This window comes from Strix uralensis, chromosome 15 (genome assembly GCF_047716275.1).
Source record: "Strix uralensis isolate ZFMK-TIS-50842 chromosome 15, bStrUra1, whole genome shotgun sequence".
NCBI classification, from domain to species: Eukaryota; Metazoa; Chordata; class Aves; order Strigiformes; family Strigidae; genus Strix; species Strix uralensis.
Window position 1 is genome coordinate 21,386,332 of NC_133986.1, and position 18,283 is coordinate 21,404,614.

General features: G+C 40.7%; 1 protein-coding gene across 3 annotated transcripts in view; it reads left to right on the top strand.

The window, feature by feature from the left end:
* The window catches only part of LRP5 (LDL receptor related protein 5), a 167,138-nt gene that overhangs the window by 24,013 nt on the left and 124,842 nt on the right, over window positions 1-18,283 (top strand). For 2 of the 3 annotated variants that reach the window (XM_074884798.1, XM_074884799.1), the window contains exon 2: window positions 10,573-10,969. In XM_074884798.1, coding sequence (XP_074740899.1) covers window positions 10,573-10,969 — 397 coding nt within the window. Of the gene's footprint in view, window positions 1-6,229; window positions 6,236-10,572; window positions 10,970-18,283 lie in introns of those variants that run through there. The other variant, XM_074884800.1, reaches the window with a different exon arrangement.

An 18,283-nucleotide genomic window follows, 5' to 3' on the forward strand; every position in this document is an offset into this window, starting at 1 on the left:
CCATTGCTTAATTTTTCTGAAAGCGTGGGAAAGTTTTCACCTTCCTTGTGGGGTTTACTGTCTACATGTAGACTGGGATTTTCAGCGGACCTTGGAAGCTTTGGCCATCATCACTGAAGTTTGATGGAAGTTGTCAGTTTGTCCTCATTTGAAGTTCAGTGCAGGTTCTAATCTCCAACCAGCACTAAACTCAAAGTTGACTTTTAAGATTGGAGGATGCTGAGCTTAACAGCCGTTTTCAGAATGCTAGTTTTCAAAGCTTGTATTGGTGTCTGTCTGGAGCCAAAATGCCCTAATCCTCAGTAGACAGTATATTTGTATTTAAGCTGTCATGTGCATTGTGGTTCTTGAGGAGCAAACTGCGGAAGAATCCTCAGAGGAATAAGCAAATTGTTGTTGAACAGTATACTTCTGCTTTTGGGAAAACCCCGTGTATATTTTAACCTCGAGTTAAAATGCTCGAGTGAGAACCTGAGGTCAGGAAGAGGTGGGGGTTCAGGCTGCAGAGATATATCTGTTTAGCATTAGCTAGTCAAGATTGCATGAAGCTACAGTCCTCACAACTGTTTGGATGAACACCAGTTGTGTATTGCACAGGGAGAGCTTGCCAAGAACCAGTTTTGCAATAATGTTTAGAAATTTCCTCTAACAAAACAGACCAGATGAAAATTGTTGTATGCTCTAGTGAATGTGTTTTCTCCTATAAATAAAACAGTTGAAGTGCTTTTGAGTCTTACCTAATGAGTGTCTCAGCAACTCGATATAAGTGTCCCCAAATCATGGCTGATATTCTGGTTTTTGTTTAGTTTTTCAGCGGATCTCTAAATATGTTCTGTATGCTGCTTGGTGGTCTCTGTAGTGTTGGCTGCTTGCATGGACTTGGCTGCCCTCCTTTACAGCTGCTAAACTGTCTTAAAAGAAGATGAAATATGCTGTTCCATGTAACCAATTTCAGTATTTGCTACAGGGGTATTAAGGACAGTCTGAGAGCCATTGCCTTGTGCACCAGGACTGGAGTTCATGTGGCGTGCTTAATGGGTGGTCTGTGGGAAAAGACAGAAAAGTCGGAGGAACCCTCCTTTAAAATAATGTGTCCATAGAAAAGTGATCTTGAACACACATAGCTTGCTTCCAGCCTCTGCAGAGATGGAAGTGCACAAAATTATGCATACTGAATCCAATCATTTGTTTTTTCTGGTATGTGAAGATTTTTACTTGAAGTAGGTAATATAACTCGAAACAGGACAAAATAATGAGCAAGTTCAGAGTGTGCTGTTGGAGAGTTTTCAAACATTTTATTGCCGTCCCAAACAACCTGAACAAATCCTAAATATTATAATTATACAAATTACACAAAAGCACCTTTGCTGGACTTCTTCAGAGCATGCTCTTCAGAGAAGTCCTTTGGCATCTCTTGACCAAGGGAAATGAACTAATTCAGGCCAATGGAGATGAGATGGTCTATAATCAGTGCTATATTTTGTTGTTACTGCTAACATTATTATTTCAAAACTGTAGGCTGCCAAAGAAAACCAACAGTCTGAAGTAAATCTCTTGTCTTCCTAAAACCCTGTCATTATTGGGGGGGAACCCTACACAATCCAGAAAATATAACAGGATCTTAAAAAACCTTACTTACTGCTTGTTTATTTAAAAAAATAAGGTAGCTAGCAGTTTATCTTAACAATATTTTAACGTTAGTATTTGATAAAGCTACGAAGCTCATTTGCATCAGGAGGGCAACAGAAACAGAGATGTGAGTATTGTTACTGGGGGAGGTTTTAAAACTTTTTTGTGTAAAACCAAGCATAAACACAAGCAACCCCACACCCTTGTAATCAAGATTTTCAGTGAAATGGTATGGGGGGTTCAGTTCACTGAGCTTTTTTTTTTTGTTTGTTTGTGTCTTGATTTTCAAGGCACACAGATGAAACTCCTTTGCTGAGTCAGGAGTTGATTGTACCAAAGCCATACCTGGGGAATGGCTATCCAGCTGCTATTAAAAATCACCTGTTGCAAGCAGTTCTGCAGTCTGCTCCAGTATCTTCAGAGCATGTTTCTGTTTGCATCATTTCTGCATTCCCTTCCTCATCGATGAAAAACCCTAACCTGACCTAATTTCTTTAGTGTGTCCTTTCTCCAGTGGCTGAGAATAAATGATCTTCAGCCTCTCATAGAAGTGTTTACCGGTTGGACTGTTGCTTAACTCTTCTGAATCTCACTGCCTTCCCAGCTCCTCTCCTAGATGAGAACAACAAACTTCGTATGTTTTCTAAACCCACTTAAAACTTTTTTTTAAAACTTTTCTACGGACCCTTTCCAGCTTGCTGATGATAAACCAGATGTCCTTTAAACTTACATAATTTGTTTACATACACCCCCCCCACCCCTCCATATTTGTGGTTAAAGCCGTGTCACTTCTTGTAGGTATATTGATGGGTGAAAAAACCTCCCTTTTACTATGATGGCAAATAGATCACTGAGATCCTGGCTGTCTTCTAGTATTCAGCAGTGATACTCAAGATAGTGCTTAGCACGTATAAATAAAACTGGCACCAAATATATTTCATAATATGGGATACTAGTGTGGATTGGATTACTTTGCACTGGTTTATGCCTGGTGTGACCATGTAAACAATTTAAAATATAGGCTGGTAAAGAGTAAAACCTACAAAAATTGCCTGGCGTCTGCTGCACACAATGTGCATAAATGTGGGATATTCTTATTGGTTTAAAATAACACTCCTGTCTCCCCCTGAATTTTAGACCTTGATTCTACCTAAAAATCACATAAAATGGAAATGAATCCTCCTTAGTTGATAACCAGAACGCTTTCATGGTTTGGAGATCAAATGTATTGAGCTGGAGGGTTAGAGGAGTGGGATGGAATTCTCTTGAAGCAGTACTGTAAACCAGCCATCACTGAATAGCTGTTCCTTCGCAGCGTGCTGATCCACACTCCCTCCCTGGTTCACAGAGAGAAGTCTTAGCTGTGTCAGGAGTGAAAAACCTGAGAGTGCATCATGGAGCCTTCTGCTGGAAGATCTTCAAGTGCCTTGCTCAAGCATGGGTAGGCTTCCCGGCAGCCCTCTGAGATAATTAACAGCAGAAGGAGGGGTATGTTTGCAGCAGGTGGAATGATTTTTACAAATCATTGGGCTGAAGCACCTGCTTGAGTTCACTAAAGCAGTATATGTGAGAGTGAAACTAAGGAGCCCTGATTTTTTTTAGTCCTCCACCCTACAAACTGCTACCACCTACCTCTGTGTAGCAGCAAGAATATTCAGTAATTTAGGAATTACGCTGGGAATTCACCTTCTCTACAGTAATGTGTTTTAAGGATGAAAGCAATAGACCTCTATTCTTTGGAGGACTGTACCTGGCAAGTTTAAACTTGGGTTGAGTATGTGCAGTTAGTACCGGAAGATCAACATTTAATTGGTCTTTTGAAGTTGGATTCTCTGCAGCAGCAGCAGCTGCCAGTAAAAAGGACTGGGGTCCAGAATGCACAGCTTAGAGTATTTAAGAAAGAAACTTTCCCCCCCACCACCCCCCCGCTAAATATCTAACAGTTGCATTAAAAGTAAAATAAATTTATGTGTATCTGGGGGATTTGTACATGCCATATTCCCTGCTTGCCTAGCAAGGTGTCAGACTGGGTTTTTCAGTTGTGCTTGATTTTAGGAGACAGGTTTGGCTAAACTCTTGATTACCTTCCTTTCTCTTCCATGCCTGAATCTCTTTCCTTTTTACCTTCTTTCCTGGATCTTTATGGTCTGACTCCAGGAGTGTCTGTGTGTCCTGGCACGTGAGCTTCCTGCTGCCACCAGCTGCTGTCTCTCTCCTTGAGCTAAGCCATGAAAAATGGGGATAATGCCCAAAAGGGTGACAGCATGTGGAATAACTTCCTTCCCTAAATGCTTGTAAGGAACCTTATGCTACAAATCAAAGGCCTAAGCCTCCTTATGCTCCAGAGGAGTTAGAGCTGGACAAGAGGGATCACTTTGTGCTGTACAGCTGGTTTCCCTGATTAATCTATGGCTGCTAGGGCCCTACTACGTGGTCTTGTTTCTGCATAGCAGCCAGTTTTAAGTATAGAAAGCTGATGCGTGCTCACTCCATATTCTGTTTTAGAGTTTCCATGAGACTGTACACCCTTGGGTGCAAAAGTTTTGCCATGCTTGTTTTTTACCATCTTGTGTGCCTGCGGCAGGGGTGGGGGGGTTGTTTTTGTTCCTTGGTAATGAATGTTTTTGTGGTTTGGGACATTGACTGCTGCAGGAATTATATGCTAGTCTCTCTGTCCAGCAGTACAGATGGCTTAACCACAGAGGTCCCCTATGCATTTGTCCTGTTAAGAATTGAAATAATATTTAAAATATAAGTTCTTGCACATACTGTAATTTTGGATGGCTATTTTAGCTTGTATGCTTATTAAAATGAGATCTTCATTTTATATTGTGTACCAGGCTTCCAAGCTCCTCGGTCACTTTTCTTAAAAGCACAGTTAAACCTTTCCATGACCTCTAGCCTAGTTAACTGGTTTAAGAATTGTTAAGTAAAGCTTTTCTCCTGTGCTATACATAGGATTTGTGTGTGTTCTGCACTTCTGCTGCATTCAAGAGTCGGAATCATGCACGTGCCCCAGTATTCTCATGTCTTTCTATTTTGGCTTTAAGGGGAAGGAGACAAAATGTAGGCATGTCAACAAGTATGAAGCAGTAGTATAAATATAACTTGTTAAAACTCTCTTGCTCAGCTTGTCTTAGAACTGTTGCAGCTAACCAGCAACTGATGACAAATGCTGTGCTCTGTTGATTATAGTTCACGATCATCTTAGTCTTAATATTGAGCCCTGTCAGACTGGTTTTCAGAACCATTACTGCAACTAATAGCAAAGATCATGTAGTGCAGTTTTTAGTTGTTTGCCCCACATCACTTTGCTGGGGTTAACGGGTGCCTCTGAAGCACTTAATAAAATTGAAGTGCTGTAGATGGGATTGTTACAATTAAAACAAAAAATGAAGGTTAATGGCTGAATTCAGAAGCAACAGAAGCCTGTTCTGATATGGCAGTAGGCTTGTCATACTTCATAGAGCATATCTTTTTAACAGAGATGACTGTAAGGCAGAGAAAAGAAAGATTATTACTGCCTTTTTACGTAGGGTGAAGTGCGGAGGGGTCTAAGCCCCAGCGCGTTTAAAAAATTGCTTTTTTGTATCACTTATTGCTTATGAATGAGATAGAGGTGGTGGTAAGGGAACTGTGGTAAACGTGCTAAAACTGATATTGTTTATAGTGGTCAACCAAATGAATTATACATAAAGTGTACAAATCCTCCAGTCTTTTGGTGTGTCTGCACGAGACAGCTTTCAATGCAGGTGATGAACCAATTAAAATTCAGTAATTAAACACAGACAAGGAACAGAAGTTTTGCCCAAGAGCATTCAGAAGATGAAGAGCAAAGGTGGAGGTTGAACCCATGGTTGATTCCTAACCAGCTTGGTCGGGAGCGTTTCCTTTTCCCCAGTTAGCAGACTGATGAGAAGCTCTGTTTTCACACTGTTGTGCAATAAGCCTCTGTGTAGATAGCTCCATTATCAAGTCAAGGGTGTGTTTTCCAGTTAGCAGAAAACCACTGGAAAATTGGTGGGTTTTTGAAGAGAAATACTATGTCTTTCTAGAATGAAGTATTGTTGATCAAGTACTGCATGACCCAAATGAGATTGTAGAATTGCTGCAAGAAGTTTGTAACTTCCTACAGTTTAGGCTGTTATCTCTTTAGAGTTAATTTGATAATTTGTGGGATTTTGGGTTCTTTTTTTGTTAAGGGATTATGAACTCCAGCTATGTTCAGAGGTTTTAAATATTGCCTATTATGGAAAAATATGAACTGTTCTAATTTTACTGAAAAAGAATACAGCGCCTTTTTTTTTTTTTTTTTCTTTGTAACTACATTAAAATGTTGTCCTTTCAATTGGGTGGTAATAGACTGGATGTAAACAGTTTGTCCCACATTCATCATTCATCCTCTTACTGTTTATTCTTTTCTCTTTTCAAAATAGAAGCTGGTGTTTCCATTTTCAAGCAATTTGCAGTTGTTGGGAGCATTGCTGATCAAAATAGAGCATAACACTAAGTGTTCCTTGAGAGTCTCCTAACTTTCTAACCATGGAATAATTTCTCAAACAAGGGGTATTGCCTCTTGTTGTGCAACAGATAAGCTCATTTGAAGGTCAGTGGTAATCAACGTTGTTGCTAGTTTTTTTGGGTCTCCCCCATCCCTCCATCCCTCTCCTCAGAAACTGCTGTTAACTGGCCTTCCAGTTTGCCTTTTCAAGAGTTGTGCAGTAAAGAGTTAAATGGACCAAGGATAAGAGTGTTCTCTGGACCTTCAAGCCCAGTTCAGGATTGAGAAGACAGCATGATTTGAAAGGAGATTGGTCTGCATGTTCTTGGAAGTGAACCTTTGATTCTATATCCAAGTTGAATTCAAAATAAACAAACTTGCACTTGTATTGATGAGACTATCTTCAGTCTCTAGGATGGTTTGTTGATGGCACAGCAAATCAAGTTTTTGGTCAATGCCATTTGTTTTGTTGCTTTTTGAGCTTTCTTTTGTTTCTCATTCTAATGTTTTAGAATACTGTTGGTTTCTAAATTCACGCAGAGTTGGATTCATACTCAGAGTATGAATGTGTCTTTTGAATTGCTAAAACGTTTAGTAATTCTATGAAACTATATGCTATGTATCTATCCTTCTAGAAAGGCATCTGCTTGCTTGGTTGCCTCTTTCAGGTTTACTGCTTACTAACTGGGAAAGTCGGAAATTTGAAAAGTTCTGTGAACTTTTCTTGGGACATCTTAGAAGTTGTACTTAGTCAAAGCTGCAGAGTTACTAGAGCTTTGCCTGCTAGTGAGCCATCACATTCTGACCTGATGTGATAAATGCAAGGCCATGGAAACAGAGCATTTAATTGCTGTTCTGCCTTTTGCATTAAAGTTGGAAGAGCCTGTGTTTCTTCAGCAGCATTCCAGGCAAGAAGCAGTTACTTGTTTTGATCAGTGGTTTTTGGTTTGTTTTCCCTTTTTTTTTTTTTTTTCCTTCATACCAGTAATGCTCTAAAAGGACTCTGCAACCATTTTTTATAAAATTTGGACTGAAGAAAATAGGCTGGTGGGGAGGAGCAGAGAAGTAAATATGATTTTCAAAAATCAAAGTTCTGCCTTATCTCTTATTTTTTCCAAATGAAATGGAATACTCCTTTGTTCTTAAAAGGGGTAATCTCTGGCCATTTTCAATAAACAATCAGTTTACATCAGTGTATAAACACAGTAAAACTTTAACAATTGCAAGCAGGGCAGTGTGATTTCCCTGCTGGGTGTTCACAGCCAACACAATGGGGCTACACTTCAATCAGGATGACTCTGAAGCACAGAAGTGACAGAGAACACAGTGGTTAATGTGTTGTTGGTATGCTGTTGCCCTACTGTGTGCATCAGTGGGGAAGAAATCTTTTTAAAGGGATGGGGAGCTGGGATAATATTGATACTGATTGGATTAGACATTGTTCATGTCTGATCTTTGGTGAAGAAGCTATTGAGTTCCTCTGCTGTTGATGGGACTTGATATTTCAGGTTCCTTTTCCCTTTGTAGTAGAATTAATAATGGCTTCAGCATGGAAATGCCTAGATGAAAATCTGTCATATTCCTCAAAACACATTTTTGGGACAATGTTTTTTTAAAATTTGTATGTAGACTTTTTATGGCTTTGATCTTTGGTTGGATATGGGGCTGATTTGTGAGGCAATGTGCATAACTTGAGAAGTTCTCTGCCCCAGAGAACTTGTGACTTAAACAGAGCCTGCTCACATCAAACTTTCCAAGTGTTCAGATGGTTTGGTACAGTGCCACTTAAAATAGACATGGTTATGGGGAACCAATGAGTTGCAGAGAAGAAAACAAGCACTTTGCATTCTAGACATTTTTTCTTGTTTTCAATAACTAACCTGTTGGGCTTTCATGATACTATTCCTAGTGTTTTTAAAGATGAGAGGAGGACTTGGCAAGTTAGGAAATGAGATACGAGTGATACTGAGACTTCATTTCTTAACAAATAATTATCCTCAAGCTGTATAAACTTTCTTGAGTTAAATAGTGTAGAAAACAAAGATATTACATTTTCAGTGAAACATTTATGATAACAGTTGTCTGTGTCATTGCTGTCCAAGATCCTCACTAAAACCACCAGCTGATTTAAATTTTCCTTCTTTCTTTCATCAGGATAGACTTACTCCCAAAAGAAAAATAAAGCCATCTCTTTCCTGACTTGGAGAAAAAAAAAGGCCATGAGAATAATAATAAAAAGGCTAAGTTTTTATGCATGTTTTTAAGTTTATTTGAAGCTGAGTTTTAGATTCTGAGGACCTTGGCCTGCACATAAATACCTAAGCTGTTGTCAGCGATGTGCTTCGCTTTGGCCCATGCAGTGGCACACACTCTGCAGCGAGCATGCAGCTGGAGCCAGTTCACAAAAAAGGCAACGACATGTGGCAGGGCTGCCAGAAAAGCAGATCTGCAACTCAAACCTCCTATAAACTGTCTTCTTTTGAAAGTGCAGAGGGAATTGAATCTGAAAGACAGTATCAAGAGCGAACTCTCATACATTATATACAGTAACATGAATTTGAAACTAAAGGTATTTATATCACAGGCTTGAAGCCATAGAAGATGAAATAACATATGCTGCTCTGTTCTGTGTGTTGTCCCTTGAGTTGAGTGCCAAGTGTTTGGACCTCTGCTGGGTGCACATTGGAAGCAGCAGCATCAAATGAAATGATTGTATGTGAAGGTAGGAGTCAGCTGTTGACTGGTGTAGAACTCCAGCAGCTGCTGCTTGAGTTAGAAGAACTGGGAGGAGGAGTGGGAAGGGTACTGGGGTTCAAGGTGACAAACAGTAGGGGCAAATGAAAATAGCTCTTCGTTTGATGACATAAGGTCCATACCCGACTTTGGCAATCAGAGGAGTAGCCGAGGGAGCTCCGTTACTTCCAGCATCTTGTGGCTTTTGCTGAATTACTGGTGTTCTTCTTAGCTGCCAGAAGTGCTCACAGCTGTGGCCAGTATGGTGGCATCATTGTAGTTGGCTGCTGCCTTCCCAGCCATATCTGCACATAACTATTTTTCTTGTTTACTGCTGGATGAAGAAGCAAGCCTGTGCTTTTACGAGAGAAGTGGCTAACTTGGCCATCGGTCTGTCTGGTATGATTGGGAAGGAACATACTTCAGTATGTCTACTTAATGTCCTCTTCTGGAAGAAGCAGTTGGGCCAAATCATGCCTTTGTCTCTGTTTGAATCATGCCTCCTTCCCCCATAGTGGGTCCTTCAGAGGATCTTTACAATTTCCCTCTGATAGAGTTTTTGTGTAGGACTCAGACCTTCACACCTTTCTCTCCCTCTGAATGTGGAGGGACAGCCTCAATTGCAAGCACAGAGTTATCTCTCTCGTTGAGTATAGTGGCAGATGAGATATGGTGTGACACGTGGTGTGACAAGTGTCATCTTGTCTATGCTAAAATCTCTAAAATCTCTGCCAGTGTTGCTACTGCTTCTGTATGTCTCACTGTCAGATTCAACTCAGCGAGGTGAATTTCCTTGCTTCTCATGAGTCTCTCCCCCCACCTCCTTCCTTTCTGTCTGTGAATGCCAGCATCATACACTGAGGTCACGTCATTGTCCAACTGAACCTTGCACATGAGATCTAGAACTTGTGTGGGTACTGCTGGAATATCTCTATGGCTGTCTTTTCGACATGTCTTTAAGCTTCCTATCCCTTTTGCATCAGTCATAAGTTAGCTCCCTTCTCAAAGCCTGTTCCCTGTCATTCAGTACTAGGACTTCAGCTTTCATCACCCACCTAGAGCTTCAAATAGCAAGAACCTTTGTCCTTTTGCTCTTGCTGCCTCTTCCAACTAACAGCAGTCCCCACATCATCATCTTCCTTCAAACTTCTTTGAATTTCAGTCTCGTTCTGGTGGAGGGGAGAAGACAGTAGCTCTGAACCTCTGTCATAGTCTTTGCCATCTAGGAGGGCGCTTGGTAGGAGCGTTCCAGTGTATTGTATCTAGTACTGTTAGCTTCCAGCCTGCTACTGAAAGGCATCAGTACTTCCCTTCTGTGTGTTGTTACTACTTAAACTGGGTGAATCAAGCTTTTAAACCATGAAGACTTAATTTATTCTAAACCTGGGTTTATGGATTGACAGAAGGTATTGTTGAAGGGCGTCAGTTTGAACTCTTTAACAGTGTTGAAGATGCCATCCATATCCCATAGATACAGAATTGGGCCTGCTCTTCCCTCTGTCTTTTACTCCTTTGTCTGACATGTGGAAGGAAGAGGTTTTGGGGTAGCTTGCATATTTCTCTCTCATGTGAAACTTCCATGTTCCTTCTGCTGTACTGCCTGCCTCACTGATCTGGGAAAAGAAGTCCTCCTCTGCCATATTCATACTCAGTGCTTTAACATCTGTAGATGCCAATAATACTAACATGTTCTTGTTTTTCTTCTGTAGCATCTCCCTTTCTGCTTTTTGCCAACCGGCGGGATGTTCGACTCGTGGATGCTGGAGGCACGAAGCTGGAGTCCACTGTGGTGGTCAGTGGTTTAGAGGATGCTGCTGCGGTTGACTTCCAGTATTCGCAAGGCATCGTTTTCTGGACAGATGTGAGTGAAGAAGCCATCAAGCAAACTTACATTAACCAAACTGGGAATGTGGTGCAGAATGTCATCATTTCTGGTCTGGTTTCCCCGGATGGCCTGGCATGTGATTGGATTGGGAAAAAACTTTACTGGACGGATTCAGAAACCAATAGGATAGAAGTAGCTAATCTCAATGGAACATCTAGAAAAGTCCTCTTCTGGCAAGACCTTGATCAGCCCAGGGCAATAGCTTTGGATCCTGCTCATGGGTAAATATTAATTTGACTTAAATGCTTAAATGGGTACAGTGGTGATTTATATTAAGTTTCTAGTTCTGAAAAAGAAACATAGCCTTTTGTTTCAGTTTACATTTTCCCAAGGTATTTTTCTCAAGATCCGTAGCAGAACATATGTTTGAGCTTAAATATTTTGTGGCAAGAAATGACAGCCCAGACATAGAGCCAAAAAGAAAAATGCAGCTGTTCTTAGGTGCCAAGCCAAATATTCAACCAGTATGATTGCCTAACTTATTCCGTTGCACTTTTCTCAGTTATCTTGCCTGGTAAGTTAGCTTTCATTTGATATGTGATGTCTGTTTAATGTATCTAGACAGCAAGGTGTGTAAATCGGCACGAGTTGAAACAGGAATTCTCACTTGCTATGCTCTGCTAAACAAAACCAGGATATTTTTGAGCGGTCATGTTGAATAATCATGTTTGCGCTGGCAAGTAAAAGAATCCAGGTAAACCCGGGGACTCTCAGTGCTTTAAGGTGAGCAGGTTAGGAAGTAATAAGGGAGCAGGCTGGATGTGTCCCTTCTAGTGCTCTGGAAAATATTTGTATCTCTGTGTGGTTCCTCCGTCCCTCTTCAGTACTCCCCACCATTTCACATTTGGTGTTTGCTGTCTCTGTGCACAAACAGTACTGATGTTGTGCAGTTTGGGCCCTGTATTCATTGCAGTGATGACTGATCATCTGCTGTGCTGGATGGGCCCTCGTGATAAGGGGAGGTGAGGTGCACTTCTCTTGTGTGCACAAATCCACACGAGTGAGGTGGTTTGCTGCTCATCTGCTGCCGTTTTCACCGCTCTTTCTCGGGGATCACTTTATCTTCCTATTCACAGAATCACAGAATCGTCTAGGTTGGAAAGACCTTGAAGATCATCCAGTCCGACCATTAGCCTAACATTGACAGTTCTCAGCTACACCAGATCCCTCAGCGCTGGGTCAACCCGACTCTTCAACCCCTCCAGGGATGGGGACTCCCCCCCTGCCCTGGGCAGCCCATTCCAACACCCAACAACCCCTTCTGCAAAGAAATACTTCCTGAGAGCCAGTCTGACCCTGCCCTGGCGCAGCTTGAGGCCATTCCCTCTTGTCCTATCACTCATTACTTGGTTAAAGAGACTCATCCTCAGTTCTCTGCAACCTCCTAAAGGTTCTTCTGCATAGTATGTGTAAGTAGGTTTCTCATCTGTAAGAAAATCTGGTGTCAACTGACGTTTTCACTGAGTCTGGCCTCTTTGCAAAGGGTTGCTGAGTTTAGTTAATTCCAAGTCAAGGGCTTAGGATAAACCACAAATATAAAGTAGTTTGTGGTTTATTCTGCACCGGGAGACGGCAGTCTCTTGAGAAACTACCTGCTTCAGGTGTGTAAGAAGTGAAAATTGAAACTAATCAACAGCGGGCAATTTAAGATTGCCATGTCAGCAACTGCTGCACTACAGACTGCAAGTTGGTCAGGTTGCTTTTGCAGGGTTCTTGCGTAAGGCTTCCCAGATGAATGTGAATAGTTATGGGTACATTTATGATTAATACGTAAAGGATGTACAAGTACTAAATGAAACTTTGTGTACCCAAAGAAACAAAATCCTTGGTTTTGTTGACACATCACGTGCTGGATCTGCCTGTAAGATAACTGGTGGAAAGGTACAACCATAATCAGTGAAAGGGAAACCAGAGGGACTTTGTGGGACCAAAGGCCTTTTCCAAGGGGGACCTTGTCTTCTTAATCCTGACTTCACCACAGATACCTGTAGGTGAGAGGAATTCTTCCCATAGCAAATTGCTGTATGGAAGTATTTTAAATAAATTAGCAGGAATCCTGTGTGTATCCTGACAACAAGTAATCTATACAGAATTAACTAATGCTGAAAACTAACTTTAGATCCAGAGTTCAGTAGTATAATTTAAAGAGGGAATATGATGTTAAATTGAGTATTTTATAATGATGTAGGTCAGAGACAGTGAAATGGTGCTTTCCATGAAATACCAGTGTGAGGTTGACATCTTGTAAGTGGATGCAGTTCCTTGCCTTTTGACTATTTTCTTTAAGGTAGCTTAAATATTGGTTGTGGCAATACATTCCATGCCGTATTGTGTGCTTTTTGACTCTCCAGGTTTGAAAAACTGAAAGGATTAACTGGGGATATCTGGTAGTATATCGCTCCTATAATACCCAAAATGCAAAATTATAATTTGTAATGAAAACTGGATTAGAACAACTGGGTGAGAAAGTATTGTTGCTACAGGTCAAAGGAGAGCTTTTTTAAAATTATCAGTGGTGATGGTGAAGTTGCAGTGCTTCTGCAAATCTAATCCTTGGAAGAAGGAGAGATGCAGGCATAGTTTATTTTGCGTGACTTTGAAAGGCAGTTCTTTGCAGCAATACTCTGCAGAACAGATGTGCAGCATTTCTTAAACACAAAATCTAGCAAGTGTAACAACAGAAGACACCATTTTGGTGTGTTAGGTATCTTACCTGGTTTTTGCTTTTCTGTATGTCTGTGGTAGCTTGTTCTTTCCTTCCTGGAGGACTTCTTGACTTCTGTGTATCTTGCATTTACTGCTCCAGGGAAAGTGTGCAAGTGTGAACAGTTACTGTGGAATGGGCTGTTAGAAGGAACAAGATTCATTTGCCAAAAATGTAGATGTCTGTATGTGAGCTGGTCACCCTGCGACTTTCTGGTATTGATCAACAAAATTGCTTGAGATGACAAGAGACTGACAGTTCTTCTGGCTCTTGCTCAGATCAATTCCTTGGGTTGCCAGTGCTGCTGTCCTGAACTTCAGCCTACAGGTTGAGTTTTTTTCCCATTGGGAGCAGCAGCTTTACATGAAGCAGCTCTATTGGTTTTAACTTGTGGCAGACATTTCTAGTTGTTAGCCTGTTTGACTAGTGTATTAATCCAGTGCAACGAAGCAACATAAATAAATGGTCTGTGAAAATGCATTATGAAGATACATGTATCCTTTGTAATTAACCGGTTCATCCCTACTGTGGTCAATTAAAATCAGCCTCCATAGAGCTGCTCTGGGTAGAAGTGACAAAATCCAGTATTGCACAAGGGTCCTATTGAATTAAATGCATGTTTGCCCAAATAACTCTCTAATATAGTAAACTTAATAAACTGAAAAATCATACATCATGTACATTTGTGGAATAAATAAAACATTCAAATGTGAATAAAACATTCACAAGGAGATGGACTTTTTACAAGGGCATGTAGTGATAGGACAAGGGGTAATGGCTTTAAACTGGAAGAGAGTAGATTTAAGTTAAATGTAAGGAAGAAGCTCTTAACTGTGAGGGTGGTGAGGCCCTGGCACAGGTTGCCCAGAGAAGCTGTGGCTGCCCCCTCCCTGGAAGGGTTCAAGGCCAGGTTGGACGGGGCTTTGGGCAACCTGGGCTAGTTGAAGGTGTCCCTGCCCATGGCTTGGAGGGGGCTTGGAACTGGGTGGTCTTTAAGGTCCCTTCCAACCCAAGCCAGTCTGTGATTTAATTCTATGATTTAATTTGCTTTTATGACCACTTCATTTCACATGGTAGTTCTGAAGTATTTCATAGGTGCATCTGTGCAGTAGGGATCATTACATTTGATTTATGCACACAGCAGGCTCTGAGTTTGAGCTTCTCTAGAACCAGTTGTTCCTTGTTTCCTGATATTTTCTGGGGAAGGAAGGTGGATGACAGTAGGAAAAAAGAACCATTTAGTACCTTTTCGTATGTATTTTTGTTTATAAGTTTTTCTGATCGGGTGGCAGATGCAGTTATTACAACTGACAGAAGAGTAAGAATTTGTGCTAAAATTAAATCAGATTGCACTTGAGTAAGTTTGTGGGGTTTTTTCTGGATCATGAAATCTGATGAAATTTAGACTAGAATTCTTAAAACTGGTTTTAAGTCTTAAAGTTGCTAGACATTTGCTTTCAGTCTGGAAGAATTTCCATAAATGTGATTTTGGCCTTTTAGCAGTTTCTTCTTGAGAAGTGGGTGGAAGCTTAGAAAATGAGGAAGAAAACTTCATTAGATATAGGCCTGTCAACTCCAGTTTCCAGAAGAAAAATGGGTCACATAAGCAGTTTGTAAATGCTTAGCTGATACTAGTAGTACCCAAACATGGTATTGTCAAGAATGCTCTGTATCCAACAAATCTAATTTCCTTCTGTTGACAAAAGATCATGTCCTTGTGCAGATTGGTGACACCTTCTCTTCTCTTGTCTTTAGTAAGGCCGGTCTGCAGAGGTGGATGGCAGACTTCATTTCGTGTTGTGGTGTTCGCAGTGGGATGTTATGCCTAGTGTGGCATTTGCCTAATAAATATCTTTTATTCCATTCTGAGTGCAGTTCTTCAAGACATAGACTAGTTGGGGAGAATAGAGGAGAATGTACTGAATGTGCAGTGATCATCCTCGGGAATGTTGTAGATGTAATGACCAAGCCTTAGGGCATGGGAGATGCACTAGTTGACATCTAGAGATTCTTTTCAAAGCCTATTTTTCTGTGATTTCCATCTGACATTCAGAGGTATGATTTTTTTTGGATGTTTCAGCAGGCTTGCTAAATAGTAAGTTGGATGTTTTTGGCATAATGACATTTTTAAAGAGAGCTTCATCATTTCCACACTCAACCTACCTTCCTTCTATAAAGGCATAGCTTATGTGAAGGTTGTAACTCAAAAGAGAGATGCCCTTGTCATCTCCCCCAGCAATCATTCAGAGCATTTCTAAAATTTCTTTCTTGCAGATCATCTGTGGGTCTCTACTCTTCCCAGAGCTAGTGAAAATAATTAATTTTACAGGATTTTCTGATGTTTTGAGACAGTATCATAATTAACAGGCAGCTGCTTAGTACGTAACATGGCATTCTTTCCTATACACCTTAAGGCTTTTTTACTGGATCCACTATATATTTTAGGAATCAAAGGAAACAGAATATGTGATAAACCAATTATTCTGCTTACCTGAAGTTAAGGATAAGCTAAGCAGGCAGAGGAGAGTACAAGACACTTTTCTGCAAATTCAGTGACATTTTGTTCTGAACATCCAGATCACAGACCTGATGCAGGTTATGTGAAGCTGAGTTTACCTAATGGAAGAGATCAGGCTAAACTTCTTGGCACAGTTTTGGAGAGCATTAGCATTTGTATACATTCTTGCTAGGTGGACTGCTGATGGGGGATTCAGTAGTGTTGGTCTTGCAGCTTTTGTGTAAGTATTTCTGAGTTTTCAGGACACCAACTTCTAAAGAAATGTAAGTTAGTGTATGTAAAGATTTTACTCAAGCCCAACTAAAGAGATAGCTCAAATTCTATGCAACGCAGTGAAAAGAACCTGAATATTTTGTGAAGAAGCAGGAATGCATTTCAGAAGCAAGTTCTTATTGTGTGTTGAGGCAAGCAAACTTCAGTTGCCTGAAAAGAAATTTTCAAAAGAATGTGTGAGTGCATAGCCAAAACAGATGAGTTAATTCTCAGTCCTGTAGGGAAGGTCTTAGATCTGAACAGCCTAGAATGTGTGTTGGGTAAGGGTCGTTAATTCTAGGACCTCTAAATCTCAAGGCTCACTACCTTCAAGCTGTAACACAGGGCTCTGATTCTGAGAAACTGAATCCTCATACCTGATTTTCACTGCTAAGTGCTTAATGAAGTAATTAGCTCACATTATTAAAGCCTACAAAGTATTAGAAAAAACATCTACTTTGGTTAATATAAATACTGTACTTGTTCCTGGTTGTGTGATGGCTGCTGCAGTATCTTGTGGAGCAAGCTTACTGTTCAAGCTCAGGCTGTATTTTCGATGGTTTGGCTTATTCAGCAGACGGTACTGCTTGAGATGGTTCTTCCCCCTCTGTTTGCTGAAGCCCAATCAAGACATTGGTGAAACAGTTATTTTAAAGACAAATAAAAATTGATTGCCTCCAAAAAAACCATGCTGTCTTGTGGGGTTTTTGTGTGTGTGTTTATAACAGCAGTCTTCCCTTGGTGTAGTCACTGGGGTGGTTGAATTTGCCATGCCTGGGCTGGCATGCTAGCTTCGGCGAGGTCTGTAGAAATGATGTTAGTGGAGGAGGAGAGCAAGGGCCCTTGAATTGGTTTGACTGGCTGAAGGAAAGCTGCAAACCTCGTCCTACATTTCCTTCCTCGTTTTACTTCTTAAAATGTCTTTCGTGGCATCGTGTGGGTCTGTTGAGCAGTGGCAGCAGATTAGCGCAAAGGCAACTTTGTTTATGGAGCAGTCTTCCCCTTTTGGAATAGCAGAGGCTTTGGGGGAAGGAAATAAGATGCAATTTAGAAAACAGCAATAAAAAAAATTTATTGAGTACGAAGGATGAAACTATTAGTCGGTTTTGACTTTCTGCAGAATGGCCATTAGTTAAAACAAGTCTAGTCAGGTTCTGAACAGCGTTAGGGCAGTGTGTGCCATAGCCCAGCCTAACCATCGCTGCAGGTTGCTTATGGCAAATTAGCCAAAATCTGCAAGCAATGATTGTCATTGATCTAAGGCGTATTTGGCACTGCAGGAAGGAAAGGATTGGATAGCCAAATATGACAGGTGGTATATTCAGAGATGGATTTAGAAGGGACAGATATCAAGAGTAGAAAGCGCTCAGTTCAGAATCTAAAATTAAAAGCCTCAGATGTGCCTAGCTGGTAATCCAGTGTTCCTCAGTGTCACAGCAAAACCATGAACCAGGCCTATAGCTGTTCTTACATAACTCACAACTGTGTTTATAGCAGCACTTAAATAAAACTGCAGTGCTGTTTACTGCTGGTTCACCAGGACCTTGGTCTCACACAACAGTATGTTGTGTCCTTAAGGTTAAGCATGTTGGCTTTCTGTATTGAAATCATTGGGATCTGTCTGCTGAAGCCTGAGCTGTATGAACTGCAGTAGCCTGAGGCTTTGAATATTTTGATTTAAATGACAGTGAATGGTGACATGTTTTTAACAGGGTATCATCTGATTTTAACTCCTTTGGAGTAGTTGAGAGGAGGGGGAGCACTGAATAAAAACTTGCGACTGTTGTAAATACTGGAGAAGAAAAGCATCAAACATGATACGGGCAGATTATGCTTTTTAGCAACTCTTACTTTCACTCATGGCTACTCAGTTAAAATGCAGAAGATGCCCTGGTTTTGAGTGAAACATGAGTATTGCTGCCTTGAAAGCTAGAGATCAGTTTATATCCTGTGTGTCTCTGTTTAGTAATGAATTTCAAGTATAAAATTATTTTGAAGCTTTTGGTTAATTATTTGAAACGCTGTAATGAGGAGGAATATGTGAGTAGCACAGTTGTTTTC